The sequence below is a fragment of the Molothrus ater genome, chromosome 4 (assembly GCF_012460135.2).
Source record: "Molothrus ater isolate BHLD 08-10-18 breed brown headed cowbird chromosome 4, BPBGC_Mater_1.1, whole genome shotgun sequence".
Classification (NCBI taxonomy): Eukaryota; Metazoa; Chordata; class Aves; order Passeriformes; family Icteridae; genus Molothrus; species Molothrus ater.
Window position 1 is genome coordinate 61,053,830 of NC_050481.2, and position 17,294 is coordinate 61,071,123.

Below are 17,294 nucleotides of genomic sequence, written 5' to 3' on the forward strand. Positions count from 1 at the left end.
GGGAAAGGAATGTGTAGTGCAAGAATACATAAGATCTGATTTGCATCAATGATGTGTGTGAGTTCCCAATCCAAAATCTGTCCTACCTGTCTGCATTGCTCTTGCTGATATCTTATAAAGACTTTTTAATTAGAAAGAAAGGAGAAAAAGGAAGGGGAGGAAGAAAAAGCAAAGGGAAGAAGGATGGAGCTTATTATTATCATGGTAGCAGTGCTTTGCTTTCTTGATGACTTTATGGTCATATGCTTTTGCTGTGAGCAGCAAACCAGCCAGGACTTCATCTACCTCAAAGTACACTTTCATCAGAAACAGGGCCAGGGAGGAGCCTCTGGTGCTGCTTCTCTTCCTCTTCCAACCAGAGAAAGGCCAGGAGCCTGCATTGCTGACACTGGACATCTCTGTGTGAGTTTAGCTGTGTTGCCTGCACCTGTGACACAGCGCATTGCAGGAGAGCTGCAGACAGAAGTCACCCTGCAGTACAGGGACAGCAGGTCATGTGCAAGGAGTGCCAGTGCTGCTGGAAGATGCTGCTGGAACTGCCTCAGTCTGGCAGCTGCTTTATTACCCCAGTAAATTCCAGCAGAGTTTCAACCAGTAGCTCAGATGTCTAATAAAAATGTCTTTCAGTAGGAAATGTTTGAAATGATGAAATGCTGTATCTGTTCTAGGAATCTAAGCAGTGATTCCTACTGGCCTTTCACTGCTTATTCTAGGGGGCCTAGTCTCTGCTGTTAGGTCTTGATGCATCAATTCCATGCAGATATTAATGAAAGTTAATTGTCAAGTTCCTGCAAATGTCACTTCCTTCCAAATTATGAAGAGCTCAATAGCAAATACCTGACTTGATGTGACAGCCTTTTTGATGTGAGTAAATCCTTTCATACAAAAGAAGTGTTCTCATAAATAGTTCTGTCTTTTGACAGTTAATTTTCTGCATAGTTGGAGATTTAATACAAATGGGTTATTCAGGTTAGGTCTGAATCATGACAGAATAATTGCTTTTGTGAATAACAACGGGTCTATAAAGTTGGCATTGTTACTTATCTTTAACCAAGACTTATTTCTGGCTGCAGTAGTGTTTCCCTGCTACTTGGTGACCAGGAAAGGACTCAGCTGAATTGCTTCCTATTACACTGTTCCTTTTAAATTAAAAACCTGTTGCTGTTTCCTCTCTGTGTGTGTGTACAGACAAAAGTCTTAATTCTGCCATGTAGGTATTCTGTGACAGTATAGTTTTATATGATCTGTGACTGCTCAAAAAGATTGAAAGAGTGTACAAAGTAAATGAAGTCTGCAGTGCAGGATCAGCCAGTAGCCCAGAGAAAGAGCTTGTATCATGCTCTTCTTACACCTTCATGTATGTGTGGTGAAGAAGTGTCTAGGTTTTGCATCCCTTATTTTAGAATTCCAACTTAGCTTTTTGGAGAACAGGATTTAAAAGTTTCCACTTCTTATAACAAGATTGCAATGAGATGTAAAAATAGGAAAAACAGTAAAATCCTAAGGATCTTAAACCTGCAATTCACCTGTCACCTGAATTTGTGCAAATGTTAGTTTCATCAGGATGTTAATCAAATGAATGAATATATTTTCTTTTTTTTTTCTAAAGTGTGGTGATTCACACAGAAGCCATATACTTAACAGCACATCATTCAAATAAATTTTTATATAGTAAAAAGCAGATAATGCAGAAAACCTTTGATTATTAGACTTTGCTGTGAAAATACATTACTTCATATTCTATACCTATATATATGTGTGTGTATATATGTTCCATTTTATCTTTTTAATGTGAATCCAAATTTCCCAAATAAAAAATTGGAGGGGATAGAGGGTAGTTTTAAACACGTGAACACTACTGTTCGATTCAGCATACTTGAAAAGGAGTTGTTTGTTAAAAGCTGTGGAAAGGTTTGATTGAAATTTGAGCCTTTGCTGACCTCTGCTGGGGAGAGAATTCTTTGCAGTTTTAGAGAGATGTTTGTGCAGTGCATCTGTGGAAATTATTTCTGAATTCTGAAGGATAAAACCACCATAACTCTTTCCCCTTATATAATGTAAAATGATTCCAGGAAATTATTCTCATCACGTGCTGTTAGGTCATTGTTGGCAGCAATGCTCCTGCTCTGCTGTGCAGTGAGATATTGGATAAAAGAGAGAGGAGGGAGCAACTTCTTGTTTCTGGCTGCAAGGCTGTCAGCATTTTGGTGAGGAAAGAAAAGTGCTCATGCTCACTAATGAGAATGGAGTTTTAGCAACTGGGATGAAGCTGTCACTTCTGGTATTACCCTTGGAATCACATCTGTACAGGCACACTGAGCCACCATCTCATCACCACTACCTGCACCTCTCTGGACATCCTGCCTTGCCTGTTTCTCTCAAGGGAGTTCAGGCTGATCCTTCCTCCAAACTTCACACTAATATTACTTTGCCTGTCAATCAAGCCTGAAACACTAGAAACATCTCCTTTATCTGAACCACAAAATGCCCATTGCAGCTTGTCTTAAAGTTAAGCTTTTTGAGTTTTTGCAACTAAAACTGCATTGATTCTCAGCTCTGAAGTGATGATTAAATAGGCCTTTGATTACAGCTGTGGTCATCACAGGCCCATTGTAAAATCATGTATATTGTTTCTTCTGGTATGATCCAAGAAAATCAAACTTAGAGACCACACTTTAATAGTTGTACAATTTTATATTGTTTCATGGATTGGTGTGCTGCAACTAACAGAAGTACTTCTGAAATATAAAAAGGAATATTCAATTACAAATATTTGAGAAGCCTCAAACTTACTGATGATTGGTGTGTGTATTTCTGTGAGTATCCAAGCCTTCTTGTCCAAGAAGTGAAAATTTTGTTCTGTCTTTCAGGATATTCACATTGTACAGCAAATCTTTGCCACTAGACTTGGCTTGTCGTGTCTGGGATGTGTTCTGCCGTGATGGAGAAGAGTTCTTGTTCCGTACAGCGTTGGGAATACTCAAACTTTTTGAAGATATTTTGACCAAAATGGACTTCATTCATATAGCTCAGTTTTTAACAAAGCTACCAGAGGACTTGCCTTCAGAAGAATTCTTCACATCTATTGCTGCCATTCAGATGCAAAGTAGAAACAAAAAATGGGCTCAGGTAAAGAGGATGTCAGTCTTTGTTAATTGATGAATTTACTCATGAAAATGGGGTTTGGCAACATCTGGAAGAATGTTTCAGCAGAGCTAGTGCTCAATTTTATGGGTAGGTAGGACTGTGTAGCTCACTCCATGCTCTTAGCATACATTTAGATGAGTGGATTCCCTCAGTTTAATCTCCTTTGGAAAGGGAGAGCTCAGCCAACATTCAAAATTGAAATATTGAGTGAAATTTATGAAGTAAAAAGTCAGACAACTTGGAAATTTTTTTAATTACAAAGGCTGCTGACATTACAACTTGATGCTTAAAAGCAGATACCCACTCTTTGGGAGAAGTTGTCACATGCTATGATACAATCATTTTAATCTTCTTGAAGAGCTCTACTCTGCCTAATTTGGGCTCTGCAGAAGTGATTGCATTTCTGACTTCTTTATTGGGATTTAGCATGAGATTTCAGAAATTGTTTCATCGCTGTAATTTTAACTAAATTTCAGTTTAAAGAAAAAAAGATGTGTCATCTGAATTTGGAAATCATTAAGTGGCTGTAGCAGCCATTTATGTTGGAGAGTGGAAACACACCCTTTTTTTTTTTTCTATGTTCAAAGCAGCAATACAGCCCACTTTGTGAGTCATTCCATAACAGAGCTCTGCCCATTTTATCCAACTGCTTTTTTGCAGAGAAAATGAAAGGTGGTGTTAACTGCAGGGGTTGGGGCAATTCAGCTGCAACTGGGTGTTTCTGGTTCTCTCCTGGGGTAGCAGTGCCTGTAGATGCTGGGGATTGCCAGTTTTCTCTTCAAGATGAACATTTTAACCTTCACAGCAGGAGTGGCTCCTCAGGTTGTTCAGTTGTCTCACCTTCCTTGAACATGTCATGTGTGCATGAGGATTGCATTCCAAATAAATTGCCAGCCTGCTGCTCTTTCCCTCGTGGGGAAGGAGAGATAAGGGTGCTATTCTGCCAAGAACCCCAAATGAGGCTTCAAAAGTGTGTTGGGGGAGATGGAGTTTAAACCTTTGTTAAATCTGTTTCTAATCCACCATGTCACAAGGACTTACAGGAGAGGTCTCTTGTCAGGGGAGAAGTTTTCTAAATGTAATTACATTAAATAGTTAGTGTTGCTCAGACATAATTAGAAACTCTTCAGAATGAATTACTATTTTTTTAATCTAATGCTTTTCTTCTCTCTCATCTCCTGCAATGTCTAGATACTGGCTGCTCTGCAGAAAGATAACCGGGAGATGGAAAAAGGAAGTCCTTCACTGAAGCGTTAACGTTGGGTTTGCTTCCAGTGACTCCCAGGAAAAGAGTGGCAAAAGTATTGATTACTGTTTGACATGTATGAGCCTGCAAATCAAAGTGTTAGTTCAGAGTTACATTTAGTAGTAGAATAGCCTTAAGGAGGAGAGAAGAAAATCGAGGAGGAGGAGTGAAAAAAAAAAAAAAGAAGAAAGGAAATTAGGGGATAAACCCCTTATAAACTAAACCTAGGCTTAGCCTTAAACTTTTAGTGGTATGCGCATATACTGTGGAGAGCATTACACATTCTGTACTTCTGATGAGGGCAGTGAATCAAAATAACATCAAGGGTTTGGGGGTTTTCTAATTTTTTTTTTCTTAGATGTTTTAAAAGACTGGACATTCAGCAATGTTGGTTGCTTTGACAGCTGTTCCCGTTCCATTCTTAGGCAGGATATATTCCCAATACCTGTAACAGTAGCTGGATCTGGATTTTAGATAACTGGTGCTTGAATTCTAAATGGTGTAAGGACCATTTCTTTAGAAATGCTTCTGATTTTATAGGATGTGGGTCCCATTTACCAAAGAAATCATGTAGACATAGAACTACATTCCTTTCTTTAATAAGAAAAAGTTAAGTAGAAGATAAGCTTGGAAGAGAAGTCAAACTAGCAGTGCAAAACTAATTATTCTTCAAGATGCCTTGGAAATTTATTTTCCAATCTGGATGCATATGGAGGAAATAACGTTCATCAGATTAGATTCTAAACTCACCAAGAGGGTTCTGGTATTAAGGTGGCATAATTTCCCAATTGTGCTTTCTTTCCTCTGTTGAAAGCCAAGGTCACATACCACTAAATGCATGTTTCCATGCATGTGTCCCTCTCCTGGGGTACTGCTGTTTCACAATGTTCTTCACAACCATCTGCTTACTGTGTGCCGTGTGTCCAGTCATGGAGATAGAACTGGACTTAGCAGATAAACTGAGAAATGGTTAAAAGCAATTTTGGTAGCTACTTTAAACCAAGCTTTGCTCACTGGCAGAACTAAAGAGGAAAGGTTGTAGGGGAGCTGTTAATATTTGCCAGTGTTGCTGCTGAAAAGCAAAGGTTTTGTGGAATCTCCTGAAGCTGCTGCCACAGTGGGAACGTTATGTGGAGCAGATCCACAAGTGACAGGTGAAAGAAGTTTATTGGGAAATGTGCCAGGCACCATCAGGATAAGTACAAGCTGTCATTTCTGAGCGTTCTATCTGACCTCTGATACATGAGGCAAGTTACAGCGGCCATTACGTAAACTCCTCATAGATTGTAGATCCTCTCTGCATTCAGGTGAATGTTGAAGGGCAAATCATGAGTGCCTCTGATTTACAAGAATGTTTATTGCATAGTGTGTAGTGTAAAACCTATTTTATGCTAATGGTGATCATTGAAAAGGGAAAGGTAACCTAAGCAATATTTGTGTTAACTGTGAACAGGCATTACTAAATCCTCCAGCTGTATGGTCAGCAGTTTCCCAGTGCTCTTCAGCTGCTTTATGCTGATTACTTTGGCATTGTCTGAATAAAACCAAGAAGAATAGTTGCACACTGCTCAACTCAACATACAGTGTAAAGGACTGTGGGACATAATCAAAACCCTGTCCTTTGGTACAGACATTATTTCTATGAGGGATAATTTGATTGTAATATTAAGAAGAGTGAGAACAAGATTCCCTGGTAAGTGAGGACTCATAATCACTTAGAAAGATGTGTAATGCAAATGCAGCCTGCAAGTCCGATACCTCATTGACCTCTTCTCCTGTCCACTTTGTGTAGCTGGTGTAATGGATGTGGTTTTTGTTGGTCATCTTAATTCCACCACAAGACGTCACCTCGGTCATCACTTACTGAAAATAGACATTAAGATGTGATAGCAAACGTGTTAATTCACTCAGAATTTGTACAGAATTTGTCCTCCAATGACTGGTACTTGTATGCTCCATTGCTTTGAAGTGCAATAGAAAGCAGGAAGGTCAGTAAGTGTTTTTTAATATCACTTTTTCTATTCCTACAACAAATCTGCCTTTCCATGAAGAATACAAGAGGCCTACCATCCAAAACATTTGCACTATGCTTTTAAACGGTTTATGGAACACAGAGATCACTTTTTCCTCAATATACATGTTTAGGTGGTACTGTAACTGGCTTTGTGATTTAAGTCTTCATTGCAACTACATTTGTATTTTCTTTTAAAGCAAGTCTACAAGTGTGGCTCATTTGTTTGGTTAAAAAAGCATTTTTTAGCTACTAGGTATCTTGGCAGCCATCACAGCCTGTTCTTTTTCTCTTCTCAATAAGATGTTGAATGTAACAGTGACAGTGGGCATAGCTGTGGGGAAAAGGCCTGCTGCAACACTTGTGCACTGTTTGTTACTTGCAAATGTAATTACTTTGTTTTGTGATTTGATCTGTTCTTAGAAGTTGTATATATTTTCTAAATGATTTCTTTGTGTATATAAGGTATGTTCTTTAATGAAGAAACAGCAATGCAATAAGGAGCTTTGCACAGTTTATTTTCAAACAAAATACATGTGAAAAAAAATCACCTGCCTAAACATGCAATTATTTCAACTTCTCAATTACTTGATTTGAAGGTAATGCTTGAATTTTGATAAAAACAGAGCTGAGTAGTAATGGCATAGAATTTGTTGCCACTGAGCTTTTCAAGTTTCTTGCAGTATACCAAATCTCTTAATTAGCTAATACAGAAATCTTCTCTAAGAAATTCAGGGAATTGCATTAAAAAATTGACAATTTTATTGTTCAGGTACTTGAAAGTATCTGTAACAAGATGCATGAGATTTTCTTTCATGCAGAAAATGTCCCCATCAAGCAAACTTTCTTTTCTTCATGGGTGTAAAGAAAAATGAATCTGCTGCAATACCTGAGAAGTACCATTGTATATGCAGCAGATCAGAGAAACCAGAAAACTCCAGCCAGCTTTGGGATTCTTTACAATCTGCACTTTATAATAAAGCAGTTTTGCAACTTCGATCTGCAGTCAATCAGTAATATTATTTCATTTAGTAAACAATTCATTTGGGAAAAAAAGGTACCTTGTAACAGCTTATTTTTGAATGTTTTAAAACAAGAATGATATATAGAGAAGTGTTGTACATCTCCTGTACATCATGTTTAAATTGGGTTATGTAGTTACCACATTTGTTTTGTTTAGATATGTGTATCAAACTGGAACTTTTTTCAACTGTAAATATATGGTTTTGTTAAATAAAGTCATGTAAAGTTATCTTAATCAACTGTTGTCAGTGTAATTCAGATACTAAAAATTCCAGTACTAGTCTTTTTCTTCACAGGTGGCTTTAACAATTTTTATCTGTTCAAAAAGAGGACTTTGGGCTATTTGTTAATTGAAGGTAGAGGACTTTTTGCTGATGCTTTGAAGTTCTCATGTTGAAATACCTGTTAAATACCCTGTGACATTTAGAAAATCTGATACTTACTATGCCTGTGGTTTTATCCCTTTTCATACATCTTTCTCTGGACAAGGCCTGAGGTCTGATACATGTATTATGAAAAATAGTTGTAAATAAATCTTTGTGTATTTTCAGAGTTCAGGAATGCTTAAATACCTTATCCTGGCTTGGTTTCAAAAGAAGAAATCTTAGTTTTTTGCAGGTTTCATAATCACAAAGCATTTTTGTGCTCAAGTTAAGTCAGTGTTGTTTTACTTCTGACACAGGCATAACTTCAGAACTTCCTGTTGCTGAAATGAAAAGAGTTTGAAGGATCAAATAAAAGAGAGAAGGCAGTACCTGTGCAACAAGGGTATGTGCAGAACACGGGCAAAGCCTTGGCTGCCATGGATCTGGTTCTTCCAGCAAGCAGCTGTCCCACCTCCTTCCACTGAAGTATCTCCTGATGTGCAGAATTGGAATGTGACATCAAATTTGTTCTCTCTTAACACCGATTTGATACTGAAAGAGATTTACATTGTATCTGTTACAGGAGTTGCACACATTTGTTCAAAACTAGATTTACTTTGTTTTCCCAAATAATAATTCCAAGTTTCTTCAGCCATGCTCAGCAAGGAAGGAGGAATTTGCTTTCTGGCTTTTCATCTGAACTCCCCTACAAGCAGGGGTCAGCCCAGCATAGTGACATTTCTGCATTTCCAGCTGCTGACTCAGCAGCTCTACAGTATTTCTCCTCGAAGTCCTGCGGTGGTATCTCAGTTCCAAGCACCCACGTTTCTGCTGCAGTTCCAGGTTGTTTCTCCACAGGCTTTCAGGTTGTTTGGCCGGCTTTCTTTTGGTCAGGATTTAGCTCTCTTCCGTCACATTTCCACGCCCATCAGTTTAGCCTTTTCACCTTGGCTTTCAGCTTCCATTGGCTTCAGTTTTTCCATGAAGTGGCTGAGAATATGGACTGAGTTCAATAAGTTCTTTCTGAGTTTCAGGATTTCATCCCAGACAGTCGAGCTCTTCCTTCACGTGCTCTCAGTGCATGGAGCGCTGAGCAGTTCTCTCCAAGCAGTCACGGTGGTTCCAAAGTTTGGATTTCACATCTCAGCCTGATGTTTTCTGTGTGGGCCGAGAGGAGTAGAACTAAAAGAAGAATCTCTTTATTTCTTTAATCCTCATCTGCTCGGGAAGAGGTGCTTCCGTTTGGGATGTCACACTGACAATGGCACTGACACTGACACTGACACACTGACGCTGGCAATGACAGTGACACTGACACTGACACACTGACACTGGCAATGACACTGACACTGACAATGACACACTGACACTGGCAATGACAGTGACACTGACAATGACACACTGACACTGGCAATGACTCTGACACTGACATTGACACACTGACACTGGCAATGACACACTGACACTGGCAATGACAGTGACACTGACATTGACGAGGCTCCTCCCGCCGGGCCCGGCCCGGCCCCGCTTCCCCCGTTGCCGGGCACCCGCGAGGCCCCGCCCCCTGCTCCTGCGCGGCCCCGCCCTCTGGCGGGCGGCCCCTGCGCGGCAGCTCCGCTCGGGGCGGCTCCTCCCATTGGCCGCGGGAAGGGCAGACGGGCCCGGCTCGGCCAATCGGAGCCGCCGCCTCGCGCTGACACCCCCCGCGCCCGCCAGCCCCGGCCCCATTGGCCGGCGCTGGCCGAGGCCCCGCCCCCCCAGCGCGCTGCCATTGGCGGCGCGGGCGGCGGGGGCGCGGCCGCGCGCGCGCGCGGGCGGGGTAAGATGGCGGAACTGGGGAAGAAGTACTGCGTGTACTGCCTGGCCGAGGTGAGCCCGCTGCGCTTCCGCTGCACCGAGTGCGCCGACATCGAGCTCTGCCCCGAGTGCTTCTCGGCGGGCGCCGAGATCGGCCCGCACCGCCGATGGCACGGCTACCAGCTGGTGGACGGCGGCCGCTTCACCCTCTGGGGCGCCGAGGCCGAGGGCGGCTGGAGCAGCCGCGAGGAGCAGCTGCTGCTGGACGCCATCGAGCAGTTCGGCTTCGGCAACTGGGTAAGGGCCGAGGGACAGGGGCGGGGGCGATCCTCCTGCTGGGACCGGCGACCCTGACAGCAGCCCCGGGGCGCGTCCTGCGCTGCAGAGCCCGGGCTGCCCCTCGCTCCCCGCCGCTCCCAGGAGCGCACCCGCAGCTCGGAGCTGTCGCCGCTCCAAGCTCTGCGTTTGCCTCCCGCCAGCCCGTCCGTGTCACAGACCTGGCACCTGCCTCTGAGCCGTGCTCGGCCTCTGCCTCCGTGTGTCCCGGTTGGGGCTGGCTGCTCGCCTTCAGCGGCACTGCACCGCCAGACCTGGGCTTAAATGCAGCCGTGGGAAAGCGTCTCAGAGTCACAGAGTGGGCCAGGTCGGAAAGGACTCCACTGGGTCATCCCGGAGCACATTGCACAGAATTGCATCCAGATTGTTCTTGGCTGTTTCCAGTGAGGGAGACCCCACAGCCTCTCTGGGCAGTGTGTCCTAGTGCTCAGTCACCTGCACAGTGAAGAAGTTCTTTCTCACGTACATGTGGGACTTCCTGTGCATCAGTTTCTGCTTGTTACCTCTTGTCCTTTTGCTTGGTGCCACAGAGCAGAGCCTGGTCCGTCTGACACCTCCCTTCAGATACTGATGGACTTTGGTGATGTCCCCTTTCAGTTGTCCCTTCTTGAGGCTGAACAAGCCCAAGTCCCTCAGCCTGTCCTTGTAAGAGATGCTCCAGTCCCTCGGTCATCCTCATTGCCCTCTGCTGGACCATTTGATTCATTTCTGATTTACTTGATTTGTTGTTACTTATGTTTTGCTTCATTAAATATAAGGACTTTTTCAAAACTTTAAAGTGTACAACTGTTGCAGCTTGCTTAGTTCTTAAATAACTAGAAAAGAACAAAAGTTGTTACTCTTACAGTAAATACTGTTTATTTCCATGTTGCTCCTCAGCAATGTGATATAAACAAGCAAAACCCATGAGGTACAGTGCTATTGGTGTTGTCTTGGGGCTTGGAAAGCTTCCTGGTTATGGTGAGCTGGCTTTGTGGGAGTCACTGTGAGGTGCTGTTTTCGTGGCTTACCTGCCTCCATGCACTGTAAATGCTCATCCAGAGCTGAAATCACAGATCTGATAGAAATGGGGCCGGTATTGCTAGAGAAGTTTAGGTACTGGGAGTTGACTTTTGAGGAGCAAGGAGAAAGTCATGCCCTTTCTGAGTGCTCATTATGCTGGAGAAGTAACAGGAATCATTTCATCACTCCTCTGTTTCTTCTGTTTAGGAGGACATGGCCGCTCACGTGGGCGCATCCCGAACGCCGCAGGAGGTGATGGAGCACTACGTGAGCATGTACATCCACGGCAACCTGGGCAAGGCCTGCATCCCTGACACCATTCCCAACAGGGTGACGGACCACACGTGTCCCAGCGGCGGCCCGCTGTCCCCCAGCCTGACGACGCCGCTGCCGCCGCTGGACATCTCGGTGGCCGAGCAGCAGCAGCTGGGCTACATGCCCCTGCGCGACGACTACGAGATCGAGTACGACCAGGACGCCGAGACGCTCATCAGCGGCCTCTCGGTCAACTACGACGACGACGACGTGGAGATCGAGCTGAAGAGGGCTCACGTGGACATGTACGTGAGGAAGCTCAAGGAGAGGCAGCGGCGCAAGAACATCGCGCGAGATTATAACTTGGTACCGGCCTTCCTAGGGAAGGACAAAAAGGACAAGGAGAAAACTCCCAAACGGAAGATCACAAAGGAAGAGAAGGAGTTGAGGTTGAAACTGAGGCCTTTGTACCAGTTCATGTCTTGTAAGGAGTTTGAAGACTTCTTTGAGAACATGCACAAGGAGAGGATACTTCGAGCGAAGATTCGGGAGCTGCAGCGGTACCGGCGGAACGGGATCACCAAAATGGAGGAGTCGGCAGAGTACGAGGCGGCCCGGCACAAACGGGAAAAGAGGAAGGAGAACAAGAACATAGCTAGTTCCAAGAGAGGGAAGGAAGAGGGTAAAGAAGGTGAATTTGCTGCCATTGAAAACCTGCCTGGCTTTGAACTCTTGTCGGACAGGGAAAAGGTGCTCTGCAGCTCTCTGAACTTGAGTCCTGCACGTTATGTGACTGTAAAAACTATCATCATTAAAGACCATCTCCAAAAAAGACAAGGAATTCCTTCAAAGAGTCGCCTTCCCAGTTACTTAGATAAGGTACTGAAGAAAAGGATTTTAAACTTTCTGACAGAAAGTGGTTGGATATCCAGGGATGCTTCATGAAATTCAGCTGATCTCAAAAAACACAGCAGAGGCCCATTACAGCCTCAAGGACTTCGTTATTTTTTCCTTCCCTCCCCAAAGATACAGAAACCATGTCGCTTAAAAACACAAAAGAGCAAATACATAAACCTCCACAGTCATCCTGATCCATGGTGGTTTAAATAGACTTTTGCTTTGGATCATGGAAAATACTTAATTGTGAAACTTCTACATTGGATTTCACTGCTTTTGGTACATTCTTAGAACAGATTTTTTCATGTGAACTTACTCAAGTCCGGTAGTCCCAGAGTAGTTGCTTTAGTCCGTACTATTGGATAAATGAATATCAGTGTAATCCTTGCTTTTCTTTGAAGGTAGGAGATAGTTTCATTCACTGGAAACTTTCTTCACCCTTTGTTTTGTTTTTTTTTTTGGCATAATGCTGGCAGCAAAGTGAAGCTTACAGAAGTCCTGTGCTCAGGAGCAGGTGAGCAGGGACTTTGGTGAGCAGTGCTAAGCTTTTGGAACATTGTCCTTCGTGACTACAGCCGAGGCGTGGGGACGCCGGGATGAGAGTTCAGGAGTACAGCAGGGCTGAGCTGTGGCAGGGAGTGGAAGGAAGGGAGGAAATGGGGTAGCTGAGATGCCTCCAGGGACTTGTGCTGTGGAGGGGGGTTCTTGAAGAGCTCCCAGCTGATCCGGGCATTGTTTTGACCCGAGTTTCCTGAAACAGACCCCTCTGAAGAGTTGACGTTTCCTGCTTGGTACTGGAGTGTCAGGAATCCCCAGCAGCTGTGGTGCTCTGCTCCAGAGGAGGGGTCAGCTACAGCAAGGTACCTGATTTGGGCAGAAATGGCATTTGGGAGAGTAGGCAGTGAGGTGTTTAGCAGAAGTTGAGAGCCTCAGGCAGCAAAATCACTGTTTTTTCCTTACTGGGGGAGTCTGCCTATCCTCCTTTGGGATCTTAACTGCTGAGCTCATGGAGGCTGAGGAGGTGTAGCTGCCTCCTGAATTTCGTTGGGAAGTCAGGGAAAGGGAGCAAGATTCTCAAATGGGTTGTGATGGCTGAGATTGGTCTTTAAAAACAAAAATAACAATTGATGCAGATTTGGTCAAAATGCACATAGCATTCCCAAATTTGGTTAACCAGCCCCTGCAGGCTGAATTGCACATACCTTGAAATGTACCAGCCCAGGCCCATTGAATCTGAGTTTACTGACAGGAAGAAGGGCAGTGCACCTTGGGAGGGATCTCCTCCAGTTCTGGCAGCGGCTGCCTGGAGTGCTGCTGGAGCCAGCACCAGCTGGGATGTAGCACAGTGGGAAACACAAATGCCCAGCCCACAGCAGTGTTCTAGTAAGATCTGTTGATTAAGGGGAATGTTGAAGGAGAATTAGAAAAAAAATTTTCTGCCCATTTCATCCTTCAATTCCCTGCTGGTATTTAACCAAATGAATAAAAACCAGTGGTTGCCACATGGAAGATGGAATAGTTACTTGTGCCTAAGCCTCTCTGCTGGTCGTGTCTGGAGCAGGAAGCTGTGGCTGGAGGCGGGCTGGGCAGGTCTGGAGTGCAGTACCAAACTTGGAACCTGACTGGCTTCAAGGCCAGGCCTGGAAATGTCATCTTGCTTGATGCTTTGGGCTGTAGTCAGTGAGGATACCACAAAATCTTAAAACAGTATTAATTCTGCAGTTTGGCAGGGTATTCTGATGAGAACTGGGTTTCATTTAATACATCCAGCATTACCAAACTAGTGTTACCAGTGAGTTTAGAGTAAAAGGGTTTAGAAAGAGTTTAGAACAATTACAAAGCCAGCATTTCTAAGGAAAAAAAACCAAAACTCTAGTGCCTTTTTCTTTTGAGCTTATGTTATGTCCCTTCAAAAAAGGTAAGGGCTATGTCCTCTGGGATGTAATACTTTGTTTGGCTTATCTGTAAGTGGTTTGTTGTGGCATACTCGAGACAAAACTGTCTCTTCTTGGCAGCAGTGGAGCTAACTGCAGTGTGCTGAGTAGCTTTAATAACCACTTCCACCCTATTTGCATGTACAAGCAGCACACAAGTTCATTAGGTATAAACCCTTGGTTATTTTCTCTGTCCTGCTCCTGTGGGAAGGAAGCTCAGTCTTTCTTTTCAGCATTCTAGTTATGCAATTTGGTTCTTCTTGTAACTTGGTTATTTAACTGCCATAACATGCTGTTTTGAAGCCTCAATTCTGCATGTAGCTGGGAGTTTGAGAGATTTGTTTTGGTTTTGGTTCTTCTGGGGTTTTTTCCCTCAAATCTGTGATTTTCATATTTCTACACTGTTTTGGCACATCTAAGTTAAACTGAAGCAATAGCATAAAGCCCATCTGAACAATAACTTAGGAAAAAATCTAGGCACCAATGAGTCATTTAAATGTTGAAGTGAATTCTGCTTTTACACTTTGTAGCTTCTTAATTCCTCAACCCCTCCAAAATGTTTCTTTGGTGCTAGATGTAACTTATTGAACATCAAAATGAATGTAAAATAAAAGTATTTTTAATGTATGCAATATGGATATCAATATTTATTTTGTACTTGCAAGCTAACTCAAGGTGGTAAATGTTTGCTTTAGCAAATATTAGTCCCTTGGAACAGGCTTCCCTAGAAGCAATGTCTCATTTTCAGCTACGCTTTTAATTTTAAAGGTGACTTGCACTAGAGGATGCTGCTGTTCCATATTTCACATGGAACTGATTTAGTCTAAGCATTCCTTTGTTATGAGCTGCTGGTTTTCTGTTTGATTGCTTATAAATTGAGATGCAGTTAATGTTAATCCAGCAATTTACTACAGCTATGCTGCTTCTCTTCTGTGGTGAAGGGGCTGAGACGGCAAAGAGCTCTTTCAACTTGTATTTTGTGTTGATCTGGAAGTGCTTCCTGTACTGTACAAATAATCCAGCCTTCATGTTGCTAATGACAAGGTGTTTTATATGCTTAATGCTCTTTTCTAATTAAAGTTATTACTAATGATAGTATCTGTCTTAACACCATTGATGTAAGCCTATGGAGAAGCAACACTCTCTAAGCTGTTGAAAATCCTGATTTTGTGCCCTGGGTGGGGACTGTGCTGTGTGTCCCATCCCAGGGCTGTGCTGGAGGGAGCCTCCATCTCCCTCCCTGTGCACTGCCCAGTGCTGGGCTCGGATGCTGCAGGGCTCTGGCTCCAGCCCCTCGTGCCCCTGCTCTTGACAGGCCCAGCAGGCAGTGAGAGCAGGGTTTGTGGGTTTGCACCAGGAACTGCCTGGGAAGTCTCCCAAACTAAGCTCTGCCCTTATTCTCTTGTTCCCCACTGCATTCGATTCCTTTGCAACTGGAACGGGCTTCATGAACCTTCTGGTTTACTCTTCCCACAAAATGGTTTTGCCTGTGCCCCAGTCACTCCTAAGTGATGGCACACTCAATGCTGTGAAGCAAGATAACCCCATGAGCATGTTCAGCTCATCAGCTTCTTTCTTCCTTAGAGGGAACGTTGCCTTCATTTGCAGTTTACATTTGTAGCTGTGCCAGACACACAAACGCCTGTGCTGAAATCACACAAAGCCTCACTGATGTTTGCACACAGCATTTTACTAATTTTTGCGTTGTGAATTGGTAAATAAACTTGTATTAAAGTTTCTTTCAATGATTGATTGATTCAACAATAATGTAGGAAAATGGCTTAAATCTTTGCACTAACAATTGAAGCTGCCTTGCAGCTAAATGTGATGGGTGGAAATGCAGTGTAGGAGACAGCTAGTACTGGTGCTAGCTTTGTTGGGTGTTTAAATTTCAGAACTTCCTTCCTTTCTTCAGTGCTCCTTCCTGGGCTATGGCAGAGGGCACAGGTTGGTGGAGCTCTGCACAGACTGACCCACTCCAGCCAAAGCCTTTCTGAGGGCAGGGGAAGCACTTAAATGAGAGACTCAGTTACCAGCTTCAAAGATGACCCTGTGTTGAACATGAACAGGAGCTTGTCTTTGAGAACACCCCTAATGAATTGATGCAGTCCAAAATGACTGTGTGAAGCACTGGGAAGCTCATTAACAAAATCTTCATCTGCTAGGCAACAATGTGTCCCTTTGTTTTAACTCTATTACAAAAACTGCTATACTAAGGACATTGTTATTACATTGAGTTTAGATCCAGAGGGACTGGGAGGGGACATAACACATGACAGTTCTTTATATAAAATGGAACCTGGTCCCTTTTTGCTATCAGCTGTGAGAACAGGTCCCAGTCAAAGTGCAACAACACAATTTCTTCAATCCTACTGCACACAACTACAGTGTGCTCTTAAACCCAGAGGGAGGAAAGATACTTCCAAATTCAACTTTAGTATATGGAATTCCCTTTTCCCCCTCTATTTTTAAACTTGATCTTTGCATTTTTCCCCTGTACTTGATAAGTTTAAAAATTTTACATTGTAGTTGTCTTCACACATCAGATAATTACTCTCCTTCCTCTGCCCAGTAAAAGCATTCTTTTGTAGAGTTGAGAAGGAATGAATCCTTAAATATGATTAACATGACTAATCTCCAAACAGTTTTATGCACTTAGGCTGTTCCTGGTTAACTGCTTAATTCCCATGAAGGAAACCAACACTGGGCAAAATGTCTTAAGGAATGACTAATCACTTCTCACTAGGAGTAGGTCCAGTGTTCAGTAAGCTCTTGGCAACTCTATCTGAATCACAAAAAATGTAATCAATATTTAAGGTAAGAAGCTCCTTAATCCACAATAACCAGAAACATGGTAAAAAATTCAGAAGTATTTACTTTTTACAGGACCTAATAACTTCCCTAAGTTTGAAGATCCTGTCCCTGTGTGTTAACAGTGTGGGCTTTCAGAACACAAGAGGACAGATCCTTTGTCAGTTGTGTAATTTGCCAGGTTCCACCCACTCCTATCCAGGTGACCAGACAAATGTTGTTCAGGTAATCATGTGCTGTATTTTATGCTGATTCTGCAGGATTGGGAGCAGCAGGTGGAGTCAGACATGGCAAGAGCTGCATAGAGAAAAGTTCTGGTGCAATCTAATATCAAAGCTGAGTAAATGTTAGAAATAAAGAAAATGAAACTAGGTTCACACTTTGGTTTGAGCCACTTACATGCAATTATTTATATAAGTCTTAAAGAAATCATATACCAAACTCTGAGCAATTCACTTCTTTGGGTGTTC

The 17,294-nt window shown here is 43.1% G+C and overlaps 2 protein-coding genes across 3 annotated transcripts in view; both read left to right on the top strand.

Annotated features, from left to right (window-relative positions):
* TBC1D14 (TBC1 domain family member 14) overlaps positions 1-7,662 on the top strand; it is a 62,904-nt gene extending 55,242 nt beyond the window's left edge. For both annotated transcript variants that reach the window (XM_036382005.2, XM_036382006.2), the window contains 2 exons: positions 2,871-3,129; positions 4,339-7,662. In XM_036382005.2, coding sequence (XP_036237898.1) covers positions 2,871-3,129; positions 4,339-4,404 — 325 coding nt within the window. In that variant the 3' untranslated portion in view covers positions 4,405-7,662. The remainder of the gene's footprint in view (positions 1-2,870; positions 3,130-4,338) is intronic.
* A 1,954-nt stretch (positions 7,663-9,616) lies between these two features.
* On the top strand, positions 9,617-15,758 carry TADA2B (transcriptional adaptor 2B). The gene is made up of 2 exons (XM_036382067.1): positions 9,617-9,886; positions 11,135-15,758. The coding sequence occupies exons 1-2, from the start codon at positions 9,617-9,619 to the stop codon at positions 12,125-12,127; spliced, it is 1,263 nt and encodes a 420-aa protein (XP_036237960.1). The 3' UTR covers positions 12,128-15,758.
* Positions 15,759-17,294: the final 1,536 nt, after the last annotated feature.